This window comes from Eurytemora carolleeae, unplaced genomic scaffold, assembly GCF_000591075.1.
Source record: "Eurytemora carolleeae unplaced genomic scaffold, Eaff_2.0 scaffold53, whole genome shotgun sequence".
NCBI classification, from domain to species: Eukaryota; Metazoa; Arthropoda; class Copepoda; order Calanoida; family Temoridae; genus Eurytemora; species Eurytemora carolleeae.
The window spans coordinates 168519-190371 of record NW_019396380.1 but is presented as its reverse complement, the minus strand read 5'-3'; the positions used below and the strand labels follow the sequence as shown (position 1 = coordinate 190371).

General features: G+C 33.6%; 3 protein-coding genes across 4 annotated transcripts in view; 2 read left to right on the top strand and 1 right to left on the bottom strand.

Annotated features, from left to right (window-relative positions):
- Positions 1 to 8129, top strand: part of LOC111702072 (PHD finger protein 7) — a 28276-nt gene extending 20147 nt beyond the window's left edge. The window contains exons 11-15 of the mRNA XM_023473635.1: positions 2029 to 2093; positions 5451 to 5523; positions 6120 to 6206; positions 7715 to 7745; positions 7966 to 8129. Of these exons, the coding sequence (XP_023329403.1) occupies positions 2029 to 2093; positions 5451 to 5523; positions 6120 to 6206; positions 7715 to 7745; positions 7966 to 8129 (420 nt within the window). The remainder of the gene's footprint in view (positions 1 to 2028; positions 2094 to 5450; positions 5524 to 6119; positions 6207 to 7714; positions 7746 to 7965) is intronic.
- A 272-nt stretch (positions 8130 to 8401) lies between these two features.
- LOC111702090 (zinc finger Y-chromosomal protein) lies at positions 8402 to 21642 on the top strand. Of its 2 annotated transcripts, none has more exons than XM_023473660.1 (11): positions 8402 to 8765; positions 9025 to 9117; positions 9394 to 9462; positions 9732 to 9897; positions 10846 to 10942; positions 11668 to 11758; positions 12327 to 12446; positions 13003 to 13100; positions 14197 to 14277; positions 15393 to 15509; positions 20559 to 21642. In XM_023473660.1, exons 1-11 carry the CDS (start codon positions 8708 to 8710, stop codon positions 20721 to 20723), a joined length of 1155 nt encoding a protein of 384 aa, XP_023329428.1. In that variant the 5' UTR covers positions 8402 to 8707; the 3' UTR covers positions 20724 to 21642. The 2 variants fall into 2 exon arrangements, with proteins under 2 accessions (XP_023329428.1, XP_023329429.1); XM_023473661.1 differs by having other exon boundaries at positions 8407 to 8765; positions 9741 to 9897.
- LOC111702089 (sequestosome-1) lies at positions 15683 to 17390 on the bottom strand. The gene has a single exon (XM_023473659.1). It carries the CDS (start codon positions 17288 to 17290, stop codon positions 15809 to 15811), a length of 1482 nt encoding a protein of 493 aa, XP_023329427.1. The 5' UTR covers positions 17291 to 17390; the 3' UTR covers positions 15683 to 15808.
- Positions 21643 to 21853: the final 211 nt, after the last annotated feature.

The window sequence follows — 21853 nt, the reverse complement described above, 5'->3', positions numbered from 1 at the left end:
GATTTGATAATGTCAGATAGTTGTTGCGATTCAGTTGTTAAAGATAACATGAGAAATTATTCTCATTTAATATATTTAAAGAAAATTTTCTAGGATTGTCTATTATTTTCAGAATTCTTTCATCCATACTACATTATATTTTGTAATCGTCCCCCCCCTCCCCCGTCCCTTCCCCCACTCCGGTCATATTTCCTCATAGTTAAAATTTGCTTGTTATTTAACTTATGAATCATATATGAGACATGACTTAATGTGTTAAAGTAAAGTCTGTAAGTTAAAATATTCAAAAATCAAGGACACAAGCAGAATTAAAGCTTGGGGCACACTTAGAGGTTGAAATGCCCCCCTTCTCTAATAAACTTATGCGTCAAAGACCCGTCGTTTTTTTGATGTTTTGAAATCGTTTCCCTATTACTTTCAAAATTTAAGTTTTGAAAGAAGAGTCTATTTTGGTCATTTTACAATGCTCTCTCCAAATTTCTATATTATATACTTCCATAATAAATTTCTCAATATTTTATTTTTTCACTAATTTAGTCATAGCCAAATAGTTGTAATGTTAAAAATGTTGTGATATATTTTATCAGTTTATTCACATATTGTTTAAGTCGTAAAATTGAAAGGTATTTTTCTGCTTTGTCGGTTTTTATTTAGTTTTGCTGAACAGTTTTATTGTTTTTAACACTGAATCACTGCACACTAGACAGAAGGTTTAATATTACAGACATAGCTGAACCGACCTTGTGTCATCGTAGCTCCTATAGTTTTCATGTGCCAGAACATGTTAGAAATTCAGAACAGTTTGGTTCACTTCAATAACTCTTCACAAAGGAGAGTATATATACACTTTGCTAAAAAATCTATTTTTCAAATCTGGGATATCCAGGGGGGAGGATAGTGCTTAGTTAGCTGTACTATACACTTACAACTGTTCACCAATAATGATATACTATAGGTTAGGCCAGAATCAACTTATAATGAACAAATATGCAGTACGGTCTCGGTAAAGTTCATGGCCTATATAATTAGTAAAGGATCAGCGTACATCATCGCTATATACACCATAACCTCGTTGGGGATATCCGACTAAGCCTATTATAGATTACAGATTATTCATGAAATAGTTATCAAATGCAATTTTTTAATTACAATACGTTGAACCAGGAACTGAGAGTTAATAATAAAAAAAACATCATATATGTAATTAGGAAAACATCATATATGTAATTAGGAAAACATCATATATGTAATTAGGAAAACATCATATATGTAATGAGGAAAAAATGTTTTGCTGTAAAATTTCGACAAATAATAGGTTTGTATTGCTCATTTAATCTCTAAACAATCTGAGCTGAGAACCTTCGAATGGGATATCCTTAATCCCGATCGGTTAATCAATCTGGAGATTAACAAGCATTATTTAATCTCGAGATTAAGAAAAAGAGTGGATCAAGCCTTAATCCCGAGATCCACCATTCAAAAGTTCCCAGCTCATTTCATGTTTCCTGCAAAATCTGTTGTAAAAGTTAACTTTACCAATTTGTACACTGCGCGACCCAAATATACTTTTATCTTAATGTACAATGTTCATGATGGATAATTAGATCCTACAAGGTCTTGTTTAGCTGAACGATAGGACTGAATAGGATTGTAAGCGTAATTTCAAGTGACCCTCCATGCAAAGATGACAATTGGTCGATTTACAATTATATATTTTAAACAACATTAATCTAATCAAAAATGTGGAAGATACAGTTTTGACTCAAAAAGTGTAAATTTCTATGAGTTTTGCATTTCTTACAACTAAAAAAACTGCAAATAAAAACTGTTTAAATTAAAGAAACAAAAACATTGCTATATAAATTTTTCATAATCAAACAAAGCTTTTAACGGTTTTAAGGGAGCCGTTGTAAATCAGACATTGCTATCTTCGCATGGAGGGTCACTTGAAATTACACTTACAGTCCCTTTAGGGCAATTTTTTATATTTTACATGCATTTCCATTTTTCTAAATTAATTTTCTTTAGGGTATTCATATTGAGTGTGGAGGATTGAACTTTGACCGGCCCCGCTGGAAGTGTAATACCTGCAGGTAAATATCCTTTATGTCTAACAAGGATTATAAACGGTTACAGTGGAAAAATAATGTCAAGAAATAATTTTGACGCTTTTTTTATAATGCACAAATTTAAAGAGAAAAATCCAACAATTATGACTTACAAAGAAAAATGGCAGCTAGAACATTGTCACTAGAAAAGTCTAGAATTTTTTTATGTAACGGTGTGTGTTCTATTGTGCGTCCTCAGTATGCGTTCTTCCCAAGGAGATGCACGTGCCACACGTGTAGCTATAAATTTGCGCAGTATGCTTAATTTGGGAAACCCACCTTCTGCCCCCCCCCCTTATTCTGTCTTAATAAATTTTGTATTGTTTCAATTGTTTAGTTAACAGAAATGCCTACATGGGTGGGAGATACCTTCACACAGAAATTGATGTTCAACAATTTTCGTCTTTCAATTTCAACACTTTTCACGCTTTGACCCTGTAGCACCAAAAGTTTAATTTGAAAGCATCAAAAGCAATAAGCAATCAAATTTGATGCATTACTCACTCTTCTTTGAGAAAATATTAGCTTTCCAGTCAAACTATGACTTAATGAGCTAAGAATTAGGAAGCATTGCTGTTCCTTGTGCTTTTCAGATGGATTTAACACCAGAAATAGTTTCTTATTAGTTGTAAAACAATCATTTTTGATGCTTTTAGGGAGAAAAAACCTGAAAAAGGGCATGTTTTGGCAAGAGAGGAAGAAGATGCCTAACCCCTCCCCCTCTCCCTCCTTTTTTGGATAAAATGACTCAGAATATCAAAATTGCCAAATTTCTTAATAGTTAGTTTTGAAAGGTACTTATTACGTTGCTAAAAATGGCAACTAGTTTATGGCCTCAAATTATAAGTTAACGGACTCTAAATGACTTTTTTTTAAATATTGAGGGAAATTTAAATCTTAATATGAACAGAAAAAAAACATTGATATAGAATGCTTACTTTGACATTCTTTTTGACTAAGCAACAAACATTGTGACTTAGAATTGCGACTTAAAGTTGTTACTTCGAATCTGTCTTGAACATTATCAAACCTAAAATAAGAACTAAGATATGGTTGTGTTTAAGTTAGAATGATCTCTTTAAATATTTAAAGTCAAAATCGTATCAAAGTCAAACTTTTAAAACAAAATTGACAAAGAAAAATGTGACTGAAAAATGATTGTGACTTATAAATTGAGATTCAGAAAGTGTCTTCGACATAATTTTGTATCTGTGAATTAGACATAAGTGTGACTGAAACTGTGTCTCAGACCTTTCTAAGACTTAGAATGGATCTTAAAACACAATGAAGCCTAAAAAACATGACTTGATTTGATTTTGAATCGGAATTGAATCTTAGAATGTGTCTAAGACAAATTTGTTACTTAGAAAGTGTTAAACTGCGTCTAATGCATATTTGTGACTTAGAGAGTGTATTAGACATTATAGTGAATTTGTGACTTAGAATTGTGACTTAGAAATTGTCTTGAACATGATCATGTCTAAAAAGTATAAGTTTGACATAGAATGGTGACTTAAAAAAGTGACTTAGAAATAATTGTGACTTAGAAAGAGTCTTAGACATGAGCATGTCCCTAAAGTAAGTAGTTTTCTTAGAACTGTGACTTAGAATGAGTCTTGACATAGTTGTGACTTAGATAGTGTCTGAGACATAATTTGGTCTCAAAAGTATAACGTTGATGTAACTGTTACTTAGAACTGTAATTTGAAATATGTCTTACCATGGACATGTCTTCCTTGGACATACATGTGTTTGAGTTAGAATTACGACTTAGTAAAGTGTCTTAGAATTGTGACTTGGAAAGTGTCTCAGAAAATGGGAGTTTTACATATATTGTCTTGCACCTGTATCAGAGACAGTTTTGATGCTCTAACATCTTCAAAAAAGAATATTTTTGATGCTTTCCAACAGTTGAAGTTGAATTGTAGTTAAGACATTTCCAAGGGTTGGGTTATGCTAGGTTACGCAAAGCATTTAATTTTTCCAAATTGATAAAATATTGTTTGTGCAATCTGGTCACAATTAGTAGTGGAACTGTTCGTACTGTGTTTTAATCAATTCTCCCTGTCATTTCAATGACATGTTCAATTCACAACGAACCCTTGAAACCTTGTTCAAGGTATAAAGATGGAGTTGTCCCTTTTATCCATCTTAATATCGATTATTTTCAAGTGACTTGCAGGTTTATGAAGTAATAAAAGAAATTGTCAGAAATAAACACTTCTTTTAAATGAATAAACGAACAACTATATCTTCATTAGTTATTGATGCTCGGCTCGGATACAGAATAAAAGGAAATCTTTGATAAGGTGCAACTATTCAAAACTGTTCTAGAAAAATAATAATTCCAAATCGTGATTATTTTCATGTCTTCAGACTTTTCCTAGTTACTGCGTCATTTTTTATTTAAATTGTTCCAATTATACAGTGAATATTTAAAATGTGTGCACTAAGCATAATAATAACAATTGTGTGTTTTAATCAAACTTTTTTGTTCCTCAATGGCTTTTAGATTTCAGTCCTTCACCCTCTGATAATACAACCAATACATACAAATATTATTGCAGAACTAGAGCTTTTTATTAAATCATTTCCGAGCATTTTCTATTTTATGTTCCCTAGCTGCTCCTTGAACTAATAAAGTTAATTTCGCCAGATTTTTTTAAGTTAAGTTATTTGAATTTTAAAAAGTAACCCCCGCCCCCCCCCCTCCAACCTTTGTAATTCCGGGCCCTGAGGGTTAAATTAAATTTAGAATTACTAGCCTTAGAGGGCGCTTCGCGCCCATCTTCTAAATTAATTGTGAATATCTAATACTTGAATTTCTATGAAAATAACAGTTGTCCTCTAAACTTTCTTCATATTTGGATACACAATACTTGAAGAATTGACAAATGCTAGAGAGCCACATGTAAAGCGGCTCACGGGCTTTAGATAGCTCTAAACATTTAGGAATGTTTAGAGCTTTACAATATGTCAAATCTTCTCTTAAAGAAGTTCAGAGTTTTAGCAGATCTTATTCTTTAATGATGAGCAGGTTCCGAGGTATCTATTTTTCCGTCTAAAGAAAACACGAAGCAATAACTCAAGTTTATGCACGTATTATGCACTACCGGCGCAACGGTTAATTTCTAAGGGGGTGCATGGGAGAAGTATTAAAATGTAATATGAGAATTTTGATTTTTTCGTATTTGCTACTGTTTTTGCCTTTTCATTATAACTTTTTGACCAGGGGGGGGGGATTGCCACCTACCTCTACGGCTCTCCTGTATGTACTAAATAGATGCACTCAGTAAAATTAGAAAATATTATTGTAATAAATCCAATAATATATTCTTGTAGAGATGTGCTAAAGAAGATACCCAACAAACCTGTCTCTGTCTTCAGTAGGGTCAAACGGAATCAACAAGATGAGGTAAAAATTGTTTTTAAAATAAGGGTTTTCATTAATCATAAATCTCCATTTAGTTTTTGTGCACTGCAGGGTATAGAATTCTAAGAATTACACTCCTCCAAGGGAAGTGGGGGATTTTTGATGACCTGGGGACAAAAATGTAAAATGAATATCAAAGGACAACTTTTTTTATTCCTACCTGATACTTTTACACAAAAATTTTTTAATTCACCTTTTTAGCGAATTCTATCCTAAAAAGAATTCCATAACCTTTGGGCAAAAAAAAATATTTTCAAAATGGGAGGAATGATTTTTAAAGAAAATATACACCCCTGAAATTGTGTCTCGACAAATGTGGGAAATTAATAGTGAAAGCATCGTAGATTTTTTAATTTGGAATCTTCTTTACTTCTTTAAAAAAATCAATTAAAATAATTTTAAAAACTCCATATTCCTAAAATGGGATGCAACTGCAGTCAGGTATGGGAAAAACCCGGGTTTTTTTTAACTGCCCAGTGGGTTTTATTTGGGCTTATTGGTTTTTTTGGGTTTTTCAATTTGAAAGTAGTTAAAAGTTAAGTTTCCACCCATTGTAAGTTTAGTTAAATATATTCTAGGCTGGAACTATGGAGAAACTGATGGCGAAGATTAAGTTCAATGTTAAACCTTCTCGAACTCCTCTCACCAACATACACAATATTCAGGTTTGTACAGGGTGTCTCATATCATATTGGAATATATCCAAGCTTTAACACCAAAATACCCACATAATGCTTAAAGAAACCTAGTATTTTCTGCATGCAAATTTTTATATTGGCCTAATACAATGTTTAAAAATGATAAAGATTCTTCTTAAACTTTCTGATTAGTCCCAAAAATCGTAATTTTGAGCCATTAACAATCCAATATGATGTGGGACACCCTGTAGTTTACTACATTAACAATCCAATATGATGTGGGACACCCTGTAGTTTACTACATTGGGAACCATTCAACTAGGGACTAGGAAGACAAATGATAAGACCTAAAGGGACTGAAGTCTGTTTTTAAAGTTACCCTCCATTGAAATAGATGTGGAAAACATGGTCAGTTCTCTCTAGCTTGGAAAGTGTTAAATTCTGATCATTTCCTACAATTGTTTCTCCAAAAGAAATTCACAAGTGACTTTTAAAGAGATTATTCCCCAATTAAAAATACTAAACCTTTAAAGAGATATGATATCTCTTTAAACATGAAACACTGCAACTGTGCAGTGTACACAGGCCTATTTAAGGTGATTTCTAAGCTACTGGTATTATTAAGATTATTTATGACAAACTCCTGAAAATACAAAATCCTGAAAGACAAACTCCTGAAAATACAAACTCCTGAAAGACAAACTCCTGAAAAGACAAACTCCTGACGAGACAAACTCCTGAGAATAAAAACTTCTGAAATACAAACTCCATAATATCAAATTTAAAAAAATGTTTTACAATTTATATTTAATCTAGCCGCAGCGCTCGGTCCAGAAAGTGTCATAACTTAACCTAACCCATGGCCGCAGCGCTCGGCCCCCTAGCCTGTCCTAGCCGCAGCGCTCGGCCCCCCTAGCCGCAGCGCTCGGCCCAGAAAGTGTCTTAACCTAACCTAACCCTAAATAATAAAAAATAAATAATAATAAATTTGCTGGTTATTCTGATCATTGTAATACTTTGCTGCTTGAAGCATATTCAAATTACTAAAGATTGAGAATTTTTCTAGGATATTTGCGGATTTTTTCTCCTAAAGTTTATGAATTTTATCATATTTCATTCAGAGAAAAATTTCATAATTTCAGGAGTTTGTCTTTCAGGAGTTTGTACTTTCAGGAGTTTGTCTCGTCAGGAGTTTGTCTTTCCGGAGTTTGTCTTTCCGGAGTGTGTCTTTCCGGAGTTTGTCTTTCAGGAGTTTGTCTTGTCAGGAGTTTGTCTTTCAGGAGTTTGTCTTTCAGGAGTTTGTCATGGCACCCAAAAAATATTCATATATATATTTATTTACTTTGTTTTTGTGAGAAAAAAATATAGAAAAACTGAACAAAATATATATTTTCTGGATCCAGATCTTCGATTTTTTTTTTAAAAAGAACGGATCCAGGTAATCGCATAAAAATGAAGGAACCCTATGCTGCGAAATAAACACTAGAATAGAATAAACAAGATAAAGATTTGTTTATTTGTATCGATGCTTTTAGGTGACAGTAGGCCATGTGAAAATACGATTAGGTAAGTTTCATTTATCATCCTCATCACCATCACCATCATCCCCATTATTGCTATCATTACCATCATCATAACCATCATCATTATTATCATTATTATGACTACTTAAATAAGGAAGTGTAAATATGTAAACTGAATAAAATCTGTACAATCTTCTCTGAAGTTTCATTCTTTGCGGGTAACCCTGTAACCTCTAGTTCATATATTCATTTTCTCTTTTCAGATTCAGCTCCTGTTTTGGATATTCCACTTCCTGTTCAACTGAAACAGGAGAACAAGGAAAAACCAAAGTCAGAGCAAAGTCGACAAAATGAGGAACAGGAATCGAAGCAGAGTTCTAAAAAAAGGTTTGCTACACATGAATTTTCAAGAAGTTTCTCAAATTAAATCAAGAATAACTTCAGACTAAAAAATATTTTTTTTTTAAATATTCATTCAGGGGGTTTAGTGCCCAATTTATGAACTAAAAGAATAAGTATTTTCTTTTAACTGTTAACTTTCAAGCCAAGTTTTTCTACTTCATTAACTTACTAGTTACTTTGGGTCATGAAGTGTCAACACAAATTTGGACCCGTTCAGTTCATCCGTTTATTGAATTAAAGCGAACAGACAAACATGCAAAGTATATTTATAGAGAAAAAAAATAATAACCATCACTTATTTCGTGTTGAACTGGTTATTGGTCACTTTAAGTGCGGGAAATTCAATTTTTCATTTAATTCATTTAGAAGTAATTTTCAGGACAAAAGTTTGAGAAATGGATTGTTAAATCAGACATTTGTGACATCAGCGCCGGCAAATCTACCAGCTGTGATGCAAGCAAAGGCAGCAGTGCTGTCGAATCAGACAGCGGTGTTGTCAACTGTGACAGCAACGCAGTGGAAATTGATTCTTCTGAAATCAGTGTTTCTCCGAAGCCGATTAAAGCCACAGAACCAGCAACAGGAGGGTCTGCTAAACAAACAATGTCGAAATCTGAATCTACGCCACAGGAGATGAAAAGAAAGAGATCAATGGAAAGAGGAAAGCATCAAATAAAATTATTTTAAATCTGCAAAAAAAAACTTTTTATGTAAATTGCAATTCTACAAGGTTTTAATCATAATTTTGTTATTGCCACAAAACTAGATCTTTTAAACTTAGACCAGTAGATCTAGTAGATTCAAAAGTATGCCAACATCAGGTTTCAAAGATATAAGGGTTTGAAAATTAGAGTTTTTAGCAATTAGCAAGTGTTCACGTAACCGGGCCAAACTTTAGTTATTTTCTTGCTCGTCTGTAGTTGATGATAGGAAGCGGATTAAGCTGGATATATCCCAGACCTCAATCACAAGCTTCTTCAAGCCAAGAGCTGCAACCTCATCCACCATCTCAGGCAGGATATTAGAAACCAGCCCCCCATACTTGAAAAAATGTACCCCTAGTTTTATGTTAATATGTTTGAAAATATTTGTGAGTTTGTCACCTAAAGCCGGTCAAACCGTATCACTTGGGGAGATGCCTCTTAGATAAAGTAAAATGCAACAAGGATTTTTTCCTGTTTTTCTACTTGGATCCTTAGCAGTTAGCACTGTCGAGTGCTTTCCCAAACTTTATCTGATCCATATAATTTTTTATAAAAATGTTAAAAACCTAACTAATCCTGAAATAGAATTGAGTCCTGCTCAGACTACCTTCAAGATCCAGACAGATTCTCCTTATTGTAAATCTAGAGCAAAAGGAAATTCATGATTTTAAATAAAATATTTACCTTGACATTTTTTTAACAATTCTTGAAAAAATTCAAAAGTTTACAAAAGTTTACAATGCGATGAAAAAGAGTTTTTCTAGAACAAGAAATTTAGTTTTTTAGTTCAAAAATTGTTATAAACTATCGATGAATAAATAGTTAATATAAAGTAATATAAAATCATATTAAAATATAATTAATAATGGAGTTTGTCCTTAAAACATTGTCCGTTTAAAGTGAATATTTATTTAAATCTAAAGTTGTTTTAGATGCAATGATAATTGTATCTGATGACGAGGATGATATTGCTCAAGCAATCTCCAGCAGCTCCGTTCAAGACTGTAAATCCAAAACTCCGGAGAAGTCCAGTTCCGTTGCAGAACGTCAAACTAGTATTTCAGAGAAACGGAGCTCCGTTAAAGAACGGTAAGTTTGATTTGTATTACTTTTTTGTTCATTGTGTACATTTTAATTGAATTTAATGATTTTGAGCTAGGTTGCTAAACTACATACCGTCGATTTAAATACTTATCTGTAGTTCTGCAGTGTAGTATGTTATCCCAGGAATTATATGTGCCAATGGCGAAAATGTCGGGTAGATAATTCTGGACTTCATATGTTCGACTTCGGTTTGTCGGAGACTAAATGTTTGTAGGGATCATTCATGTAAAACATGGACAAATCCTGTATATAGATCTTGGGGAAGTTAGCTGGGGGTAAGATCTTATCTTATCTTATCTATAGATGAAAATAACTTCACTGCACATCTATTTTAATCTACGGTAGACAATGTAATAAATCCAGTCCCACTCCCCGGACTTTTTATTTTAAATGATTTATCCCTTTGTGTAAATAGTTTGTTGGGTTTTTGTTCAAATAAAATGTTGGATGAAAAGCATAAGACAAACAAAAGAGATAAGTAATGTTGTTAATTTAAGGAGAATAGTTTACAGGTCTTCAAGAGACTTTTCTACTTCAAGACAACACAAAACCTAGAAAACTACAATAACACATTATTCGTCAGTTAAAGGTTTCAAGGGTTTCGTTGTGAATCAGGCGTTGTCATTTTTGCATGGAAGGTCATATGAAAGTTATAAATCTTGACCTTGAGCTTTGAGTTAAACATAAGTAGAGCTGAGATAAGAAGAATTCAGTTCATTAAACCTTTAACATGCTCGGACTTCATGATCACACAGGACTAGTAGTAGTAAATTAGGGGGACTGAAAGCGTTGTTTCAAGTGGCCCTACATGCAAAGATGGCTATGCTTCACCATTTCATGGATTGATTATTTTTTTGATTGAATGATTGATCCATTGATTGATTGATTGATCCATTGATTCGTTGATTCATTGAATCATTGATTGATGTAAAGATTATCTGCCTCGTTTGTCTGCTGCTACTGTAAGATCGGGTTCTCTAACCTCCTCTCCTGGAAACAGCACGAGAACAGTCATAGACCAGGATTCAGGGTGAGTGATAATTATTATAAAATCCAATATTTGACACCCCCTCCCTTCCCTTTATCCTTTATTTCAATTTAGACCAGAGCTGAGGCTAGAATCTGTGATTGATGGTCTGGTAATAATGTCGGATATCCGTTATAATTTTTAAAGGCCTAACAAATACTACCGAGATTGATACAAATCAAGACTTGAAGTCTAATTTTCCCAAGTTTCGGAGTAAAATTGAATACAGTTTACGTAGCGTAGGACCTCATCTCATTTTTGATTAAGTATAGGCTCACCTAAAGATTTGCGTGCGGGTGAAGAACGTCACTAACAGTTTGATTTAACTTGATTTAATTTAATATCAATTTTGTTCGTCACCTTTTAAGACAATTTTTGGTTAGGGGGCCATGCATATAGGATATGTTCAATATTCATGCATGTAAATACCGCGATCGTCATGTCTGATTCACAATGGTATCTGTGAAAGCTTTGTCTGAACAAGAACGAATGGGATATCCATATTCTCTCTGGGTTAAATTGATTATTTTCAATTGCCAAAATTTGAAACTTTTCAAATCTAGAAAAAAAAATACGATATCTTTTACATTTTAATTATATTAAGGTTTGGGTTTCATTCTGAATCTACCTCTTGAAATGGAGGGTTACTTAAATTTCCAGCAACGGTCCCTTTACGCTTATTTGTTCGCTTTATATGATTAATTTGATGGCTATTTTGTATATCCTAGTGTGGTATTTGTGATCAAGTATTTGCAACTGAAAAACTGTTGAAGAAGCATGATGCCTGCAAGAATTCTACTCCAAATGAACTTGAAGAAGGTTTGTTAAGTGATCGGTGCTGGGAACTTTAGAATGGATAACCTTAATCCCAACTACTTAATCCTAATATCCACTGTGGAAACTTTTAATCTTAGTCCTAACACTCTTTTTCTCTCTCTTTGAATATCCGTACATTGTTTTCTCCAATGAGAGTTCACAGTTCGTAAATTGTATTGACCAATGACAGCCTTGAAAATATATTCTATCCCATGAGAGAAAACAGCAATTGCCAACAAATTAAGAATTCTGATATCCACCATTCTAAAGTTCCCAGCTCTGGATACATTTTCTGTGGTAATCTAAAGAAATAAACGATTGGAAACTTACTGTAAATATTTTATTCCAATCCATTTTTTCAGAATTTTTCCATCTTCTATGATACTTTATTCTTTTATTAGATTTGTGTGTAAATAATTTCAAAGTTACCGCCGGGGATGGGGCCAGGGGGGGGCGTTAAATAATAAATATTTATGAGTTTAACATTTATTTTATAAGATCAGTAAAAATTGCATATTGAAGCCGAATAATTTAGTTGATAATTTATATTAGAATTATTTACTATAATTAGGAACCTTTGACTGTCCTCTGTGCGAGTACTCGGCTAAGTCTGGAAAAGGATTACGGGTTCATTCGAAGAGAAAACACGGGATAAACTCGGAGTCAGAAACTCCAGACCAATCCAAATCAGGAATACCAATTTTATTATTCTTTAGTTTTCAATATATTTTTATTTTTCCTTCAGTGGTCAGCGTATATAACAATACAGTGTGGGTTACTTAAATTGTGATATAATACAGATCGACCATTCTTTATTGTGTAGCATTTCAGTACCGGATAATGTACTGAAATAATATGTCTGTATTATATCATTATTTCAGTGAGTTAACCATTTTGTAATTTGTATTGATAAATGCTGACCACAGTGATTCGCTAGTGATTTTTTTGTTTATTTCTGATAAAAGATCGAGAGTAAAAGAAGGAGTTTGTGTAAAGCTTAACAGACACATATTAGGGCAGCTCAGAAACTGGTTTTAAATGTAAACAAACAAAAGTTAGTAAACAGTAAATGCCATAGCGTAGACCTGCACTGCAAAGGTATTATGACCTATAATTGATATCTTTGTTATTTTTTATAAAAACAGTCACTGAAATGCCAAATCCTTACATATCCTAAACCCACGTACCACTCATCCCACCACACGTTAAAAGAAAGAACATTTTCTAAGAATAAATATTGTGTTCAGAAGAGTGCGGATATTATTGCAAAAAGTGCAAATATTTTACTCTCAGCAAGGTAGCCCTCAAGATTCATGCAGTAGACGTTCACCAAGATTCAAACCAGGTAGAGGTACCTAACTAGGGGATGAAGACTTAAACAAGGGGGAGTCTCATATAAAACTCCGGATCCGGATCCAGATCGTTTCTTTAAGATTTACTGAATTTTGTTTAACAAAACTGAATTTCAAATTTTTTTCCGCTTATTTTTATGACTTGATGAACCACTTAGATATTAGAAAATTTTTATAATTTCTCTTTTTTCAATAGTTCAGATTTGGGTTTTGAGAGTAAAAAAGGTTTTTTTGCTCTTTTTATTGATATTTTACCCCTTGGATCCGGGGATCTGTATATTTTTGCGGATCCGGATCCAGGAACCTAAAATCTTCCGGATCCAACGGATACGGATCCTAAGCACTGAATTATAAAACACACATATGGTCACATATTAAACAACAGTAAAGACCCCCCCCCCTGAGGTTGGTTGTTATTTGGGTAAAAACAAAAATAAGACTTCTTTCAAAACTATTTTTTTGTCAATTCGAATTTCCCTCTCAACATGTCAGAATATAATATGACTCATATTTGCACTGGCAGACATGTTATCTATTTCTATTTATTTCATCATTAAAAACCTTGGAAAAATAGTTTATCAGGGCAATATAATCCTCTACAGTGGGACCCCTAAAACTGTGAAATCGATTGCGACTTTTAAGCAATCTTATGAGTGTTTAATGTTGATAAAAGATTATGGTTTTCTATAGTTTTATACCTTGAAAATAAACTTTTGAAGTGAAATGAATCTGTACACACTGCACAATTGTTGTGTTTCATGTTAATTTGACTATTTAACATCATTGCTGAAGTCAAAAAGTCGTCTTGATATTCTGGAGTTGAAGGGTCCCACTGTATGAAATAAAACTGAAATATTGTATACTAGCTGAAGAAACCGGCGTTGCCCGTGGAATAAAAAATAGAGTATTTTTTAAAAATCGAATTTTTTAAAAAGAAAAACTGCTTTTAAAAAAATCTGTCACCCCGGGTTACCCATGGGTTTCCTAAAAAATCCGCCGATTTTATCCAGCTGTTTGGCCAGCTCTATAGCTAACATATAAATAAATATATTTGAGCTAAGAGCTTTATTTTAAAGATGATTTTCCTAGGATTTTATTCATCAATGCAGTTTGTGTGGTGCTATCTTCATAACTTCCAAGGCTCTAACCATACATACCCATTCTATTCATGTAAGTGTTTAGTCAAGACCCTAAAGTGACTGAAAGCGTTATTTCAAGTGACCCTCAATGCAAGGATGACAATGCCCGATAAACAACTGTATCCTTAAAAGCTTTGTCAGATCAAGGTTTAATTAGAAATCAATGTTTATTATTTTAACAACTGAGTATTTTCAATTGTGGTTTCTCTTCGAAAGTGACTAGCGTTTTTCTACTGCAGGATAACATATAGGAATTATCAGAAATAAACATATTTAAAACTTAAAAACAAAGTTTTCTTCCCCCATTGTTGATTATATAAAGGTTTCAAGGTACCATGGAGGGCTACTTGAAATTATGCACATAGTTTCTTTATGTGCCTGACATCTGTCCACGAAATAATGTCAACATCGATTCTTAATAATCTAGAAATTCCCAAGTTGCTTTTATTAGGAATGTTAACATAATTTCAAGCAAACCTACAGGAATAGAGTGGCATGACCAATTCACAACGGTACCATTTAAACCTTTCTCTGATCAAGTATGATATGTATATATTTTTGTGTGTTAGAAAACTTATTATTTTCAGTTGTGGTTTCTCTACAATAGTGATTAGCGCATTTCTTTTCTCCGAAACAATGGAAAAATATATGAGACTTAAACATTTTTCAAGCTAGAAAACCAAGATTATTCTCCACATTGTTTGTCAGATGAAGCCCAAGGTTTTAAGGGTAGCGGAGGTTCACTTAAAATTTCAAGTACAGACTCTTATGGAAATAAGTTGACTAAGTGTTCTTATTATCCACGCGCGTTGACTAATAAAAAAAAACTGGCTGGAGTAAGACGACATTTTTTCTTAGCTATTTATTTTATTTCAGAACATTACTTAGATTTGAAGCTGCAATTTTTAAAGATTTTTTTTGAATTCTCCTACCTTTACGCTAATCTTACTGGCGTAGTTTTCATGTTTTTGTTAATGATTTATGAATTTAAGGAGTTGACAAAAGGTATAATCAAACAAACCCGGCCAGGGTTGGTTTTAAGCTCGTCAGTTGTGTCTACTCGTGATTACAAAAAGAAAAGAGGGTGATAAGAAAGGATAATAATGTTTTTTGTTCTGCTAACTAAATTGTATAATTTTTTTTCAGCACAAGAAGAAGGGTAACTGTGACTGTGTGAAAAAATGTGATTTGTGCAAATTTGTTGCAACAACTTTGAAAGGGTTAATGAACCACATGAGAACTCATGTAAACAGCTCTAGCCAGGTTAGTTTGGGTATAGTTAAACTCTTTTTGTACATTTTTCAAAATATATTTTATGAACAAGATTTTTTCTACTCTAAAGACATTTAAATTTAAACCTGAACCTATGAAGGAAAACTTTGTGTCAAATCAACTTTTTTGATCTCTCTCTCTCTCTAAAATTATTACAAAATTAATTGCTAGCACAACATTTATTTAAAGTGATATATGGTTAAATATGATTTTTTTTTTGAGTTTTTTTTTGGTTTTAAATGCAGATTAAATAAGAATTTCTAAGCTGGATCCAGTTTATAAACTACACTCTAAATTCCCGTCTGACAGCAGCTTTGCAACTCTACCTTCTTAACAGGTTGAAGAAGATCAAGGACTTTTCCAATATCTCCGTTCTTGGCCTCCAGGAGGCTAGCTAACCATCCTCCCTCGTTGCTGAACCCCATGTTCATCATTGCCTGCAGAGCAACCTTGATCTTGGGATCAGCATGCTGAGCAGCCTCAGGAGCTGAAGGAGCAGGTACAGCAGTCTCAGGAGCTGCATCTTCTTTAGCAGGGGTAGGTTCTGCCTCTGGTAGTTTAGGGTAGATTTTCTCGTTGTTCTCTGGTACAGCATCAACTACTGCCCAAGCCTCATCTACATCTTGATCAGGAGTAGCAGACCCGGATTTGGGTTTTTCAGCTTCTGCTTCCTTCTGGATAGGAATTACTTTAGCATCAACTTCAGGAGTAGATTCTTTGGATTCAGTTTTTTGTTCTGCTGGAGTAGTTGAAGCAGTGGAGCTTGAAGAAGTTGTGGAGCTAGTGGTACGTACTCCCTCAGGTGTCTCAACAGAAACATCAACACTTATATCAAAGGGATCCAGGGCAGCAGCAATCAAATTCCCCATGTTTAATAAGTAAGCTGTATGAGCTGCATTGCTATCTACAGCAGCAGCACCTCCAGCTGCAGTAGCAGCATTAGCAGCTTCAGTAGCTGCTTTATGCGCAGCTTCAGCAGCTGCCTTGTGAGCAGCTTCATGAGCAGAGTGAGCTGCAGCATGTGTAGGAGTTCCACACTGTTCTTGCCCCATCCATCCTTGTATGAAGCTATTGAAAAGATTAGGAGGTGTCATCATATTTGGGGAACCTCTCATGCCCCTCATTCCTCTCATTCCTCCCATTCCTCCACGTCCCCTCATGCATCCTCTGCCCCAAGGTCCAGAAAACTTGACTTCATTCTCATCTTCCTCATTCCTACCTTCGTGCTTATCCTTCATCTTCTGATCCATCCTTTCTTGAAGCTTATGGAGGCGCTTGAAGAAGTGACGGGGCCATTGTCCCTGAGGAGAAGAGAGGCGCATCATGTTATGTTCCTTGTGCTGACCTTTGCCCTCACATTTTTCACAAAGATCATAGTCAGGACACACCATGCACTTGTATCTAGCTCCAACCACAGGTCCATCACAACCATCACAGCTAACTCCAGGGTGGATTTCACCAGTAGAATTCTTCTCCTCTTCGACTTTCTTCTCCCCTTTAACTTGAATACTGATCTTGTAAACTGGTCCTGTCATCTCAGACATAGCAATCATAAGCTCTTCATCACTAGCAATAGTAACATTATCTCCATCAGCATCAGTCCAGGTGATGTTGATATTCTTGCCGTTGAGTTGAGGGAAAACAACAACCAGCTTCTCCTTCAAGTTGTTAAAGTTGTTGGTCATGTCCTTGCAGATCATGAACCTTCTCACCTCCTCCTCTCCGTCCTGCTCCATCTTCAGATATCCCTTGTATGAAATGTTGTCTGCCATCTTGATAATTTTCTCTCGACTGTGAAATGTTCTGTATCCGTGTAGTTTATATACACTGAGAAAGTATGATGAAATGTAGTTGTGGCTAGGTTCTGGGGCCTTCTGGTATATTCTAGGCTGAGTATTTTACGCAGTAGATACAGCTGATATCCTGACCAATCACAGAGGACTATTCAGCTCTAACCAATCAGAACACCGGCAATATATTATTCGACCAATAAGGAATCAGGACAGGTTTAAAAACACAACACAGACACAAGTGCAGAATTATTTTTAATTTTATGATGAATTATTTTTCATAACGTTCTAGCAATGAGTCATTAAACTTGTATAAACGTTTGAATCCTAAAAGATGGGGGGGGGGGGGGCTAAGAATGATCTAAGTAAGGAAAATGAATAAGTAGGATTTGATCCAGAAAATTTAAAAATGATCCAGAGTGAAATAAGGGAATGAGAGAGGATATAAGAGAAAGAGAGAAATAGAAAGGAGTATATATGAATGAAAACAAAAGGATGAAAAGAAGTGAACTTAAGATGGAGAGAAAGTTAGAATTGTTGTAAAAGAAGAAAGAATTGGAGAAAAATAAAGATAGAATTGGCCGGAGAGAAAGAAGAAAGAATTAAGGAGAAAGAAGATATAGTTTGAGTGAAAGAAGCAAGGGCGTATACAGGGGGGGAAAGGGGGCATTGCGCCCCCCCCCTCTAGATCTCAGAGCTATCACAGATAAATGAACGGAAAGCTTTATTATATAGATTTAATTGTACTCCTACTTTTTTGCACAACAGAAGTCATAATTATTTTCTGTACCTTTGTCTTTTTTTCATCTCATAGAATTTCAGTTTAAGTTGAGTTTTTCAGTTTAGAAGATGTATTTTACTATCTCTAGTTTAAAGGGCCTTGGAAAGTTAAGATTGATTGTAAAGAAAGAAAATAGAATTAAAGAGAAAGAAAATAGAATTAAAGAGAAAGAAGATTGAATAACAGCTAGAAAGAAGATAGAATTCAAGAGAAAGAAAATAGAATTAAAGACAAAGAAGATAGAATTAAAGAGAGAGAAAATAGAATTAAAGACAAAGAAGAAAAAATTAAAGAGAAAGAAAATAGAAATAAGAAAGAAGATGAAATTAATGAGAAAGAAGATAGAATCCAAGAGAAAGAGGAATAATTAAAGAGAAAGAAGAAAGAAGATAGAATTAAAGAGAAAGAAGTAAAAATTGGAGAGTAAGAAGATAGAATTGAAGAGAAAGAAGAAAGAATTGAAGAGAAAGAAGATAGAATTAAAGAGAAAGAAGATAGAATTAAAGAGAAAGAAGATAGAATTAAAGAGAAAGAAGATAGAATTAAAGAGAAAGAAAATAGAATTAAAGAGAAAGAAGATAGAATTTAAAAGAAGATAGAATTAAAGAGAAAGACGAAAAATTGAAGAGAAAGAAGAAAGAATTGAAGAGAAAGAAGGTAGAATTGACGAGAAAGAAGAAAGAATTGAAGAGAAAGAAGATGGAAATAAAGAGAAAGAAGATAGAATTATAGAGAAAGAAGATCAAATTGAAGAGAAAGAAGATATGATTATAGAGAAAGAAGATAGAATTGAAGAGAAAGAAGAAAGAATTGAAGGGAAAGAAGATAGAATTGAAGAGAAACAAGAAAGAAGAGAGAATTACAGAGATAGAATATGAAATTGGAGAGAAAGAAGATAGAATTAAAGAGAAAGAGGATGTAATCAAAGAGGAAGAAGATAGAATTACAGAGAAAGAAGATAAAATTAAAGAGAAAGAAGATAGGATTATAGAGAAAGAAGATAGAATTGAAGAGAAACAAGAAAGAAGAGAGAATTACAGAGAAAGAATATGAAATTGGAGAGAAAGAAAATAGAATTAAAGAGAAAGAAAATAGAATTAAAGACAAAGAAGATAAAATTGAAGAGAAAGAAGATAAAATTGAAGAGATAGAAGCTATAATTAAAGAGAAAGAAGAAAGAAGAAAGAATTACAGAGTAAGAATATAAAATTGAAGAGAAAGAAGATAGAACTAAAGAGAAAGAGGATATAATGAAAGAGAAAGAAGATAGAATTATAGAGAACTAGAAATTCAAGGCGCTTCGCGCCCTTCTTTCTAGGCTTTTAGGGCGCTTCGCGCCCATCTTCTTTTTATATTGTGAACATGTTCTTTTTGTTTACATTTAAAAACAAAGAAGAAGAAAATTTTGCGGATTTTTAACAAAAAAATCGCGGATTTTCGCGGATGTAAATTTTTTTACAAAATTAAAAACCTTTAAAACACATTTTTTTTATTTTTATCATTTATAAACCTTCCCTGGGATAACACGAGGTGCCACAAAAAATTTGGGCCCGATCGGTTCAGCCGTTTTGACGTTTATTGGATACAAACAGACAAACAGACAAGCCAAATTTATATATAGATAGAAGAAGATAAAATTGAAGAGAAAGAAGATAAGATGAAAGGGAAAGAAGATATAACAAATCAAGAGAAAGAAGATAACTTTAAGAGAAAGAAGATAGAAATGAAGGGAAAAAAGATCAGATTAAAGGGAAAGAAGATAAAACTAAAGAGAAAGAAGAAAAATACTATCATCTTCCGATGCATTTTATCCCTATTTCATCACCCTAAATCCTGAATACTTAGTGGGGGGAGGGGGGTTAGCAACAGTTCAAGGTTTTAGAAATTACAGTTTTCAAATTTCATCATACAATTCTTACATGCAGATTAACCCCCTGCGTTATTTAAAATTGTACAATAATAAGGCGGAAAATTGTCGTCTGGGTGCTAACAAATTGTATTTTTCTTCAAATCCATCTACTCTTTAATGAAACTTTCTTACAACTTTGAAAATTTAAATTCTTTTTTACATCTTGCAAGTGCCTAGGTTAAGATCCGGATTCATTAAAGGGAGTGACCGGCTATTTAAGGTAGTTGAACTGAGTATGCAGTGTTGTGGAAAACTTCTTTCGAATTCATTTGAGACATATTAAACTTTTTAAAGATCTGTAAATCCTGAGTTTGAGCGCAAATTCGACGTTCAAAACTCCTACTTTGAGGGTGGAAACGTTTTCAGAATTAGTTTTTTAAATTATTTTTTTTTTCATCAAAATTTTTCATCTAAAGCACTGCGGCTTACACTAACAACCTTAAACTTTATTTTTTAATTTTGATAAAATACATGTTACAGACAATTTGCTGTATTTAGAAGTTTACTGTCTTGCGTTACGTAATGTACAAGCTTTACATTATGTCAATTTTCTTTTTTAGGCTGCTGAGGGATATAATTCACGAAATGCAGAGGCTATTGATATGGAAGATGATTTGAAGGCTACGGGGAATGGATCGGAGGCTGATGAATCCGTGTTGGAGGATGAGGGTGAAAGTAAACCTAAAGGAAACCATATCCGCAACATCACATCTGACTGGGATTAATTCTATGAAGAATATTATTCAGCTGATTTTATCCTGATTCTCATGCTAGATTCTTTGATCGAGGTTCAATAGTTCCAACTTATATCTATCTATCTAGATCTAGATCCATTATTCCATTTTATTTGGCAGGCTGAATCCAGGGTTTTGTAAAGTTTAAGTCAATGTTATCCAGTCGTTTTCACTGGTTTTTAGAATCCTTGGTTTACTTCTTATTCAGCTGAATTTATCAAATCAGTAATTAATTAGAAATTTTGTCAGTTAATTTTTGCGGATTTACTGGATTCTTTGTTACCGTCACCGAAATCTGGATTTTTTTCAAGCGTTCTCAGCTTGTTCAGGATCCGGACCGTCATACCATAATATCTAGGTCTCATCCTTAGGTATGAATAATACCTGTTTATTTGTATGAAATACGTAAACTGAATGAACCCAAACTTTCGAGTTTTTGGAAGAAATTTCACATTAGCTCAAAACTTGATCCGGATCCGGTTCACATTAGCTCAAAACAGGATCAGGGTCCAGATTACATTAGCTCTAAACTGGATCCGGATCCGGTTTAAATTAGCTCCAAACTGAATCCGGTTCACAATCACATTAGCTCAAACATGATCCAGATCCGGTTCAAATTAGCTACAAACTTGATCCGGATCCTGTTCACATTTTCTCAAAACTGGATGACATATCCTTAAAGCTGGATCCGGATCCGGTTCACTTAAGCTCAAACTAGATCCGGATCCAAGTGAATGTATTATTCAAAGATTGAAATATTTTAATGTTGTATCTTAAATACAATTTCTGCTTTATAATCTTATTTCTGTTTATTATAGAGTAATCAGATTTGACTACGTCATTTAATTATGGTCAAACAATTATTGAAAAAAAACTGTTGAATTTGATTTAAATAAAATTTCTAATCCCATATATGGAATTCAAAAATATGTAACACAATTACAGGGTTGACCACACTGATAGAGACTGTAAAGACAACTTCAAAGTTAAAACTCTTAAAAATGACGAACATAAGTTTAAAATTAGTCCTCTGCCTTTAATTGAATGCTTTCTTTAAATGTTTTATTTAATGATTTGATGAACAAGTATGAAGTTTACAGTCTCAGGGAATCATAAATATG

What these genes read in the sequence shown, in the direction of transcription:
- LOC111702089 (XM_023473659.1), bottom strand. Translation starts at nt 17,290, where the DNA reads ATGGCAGACAACATTTCATACAAGGGATATCTGAAGATGGAGCAGGAC.
- LOC111702090 (XM_023473660.1), top strand. Translation starts at nt 8,708, where the DNA reads ATGTCGAAATCTGAATCTACGCCACAGGAGATGAAAAGAAAGAGATCA. An exon ending in TTCACCAAGATTCAAACCAG is followed by an intron (nt 13,101 to 14,196) that starts GTAGAGGTACCT and finishes TGATTTTCCTAG; the next exon opens with GATTTTATTCATCAATGCAG. An exon ending in ATGTAAACAGCTCTAGCCAG is followed by an intron (nt 15,510 to 20,558) that starts GTTAGTTTGGGT and finishes TTTCTTTTTTAG; the next exon opens with GCTGCTGAGGGATATAATTC.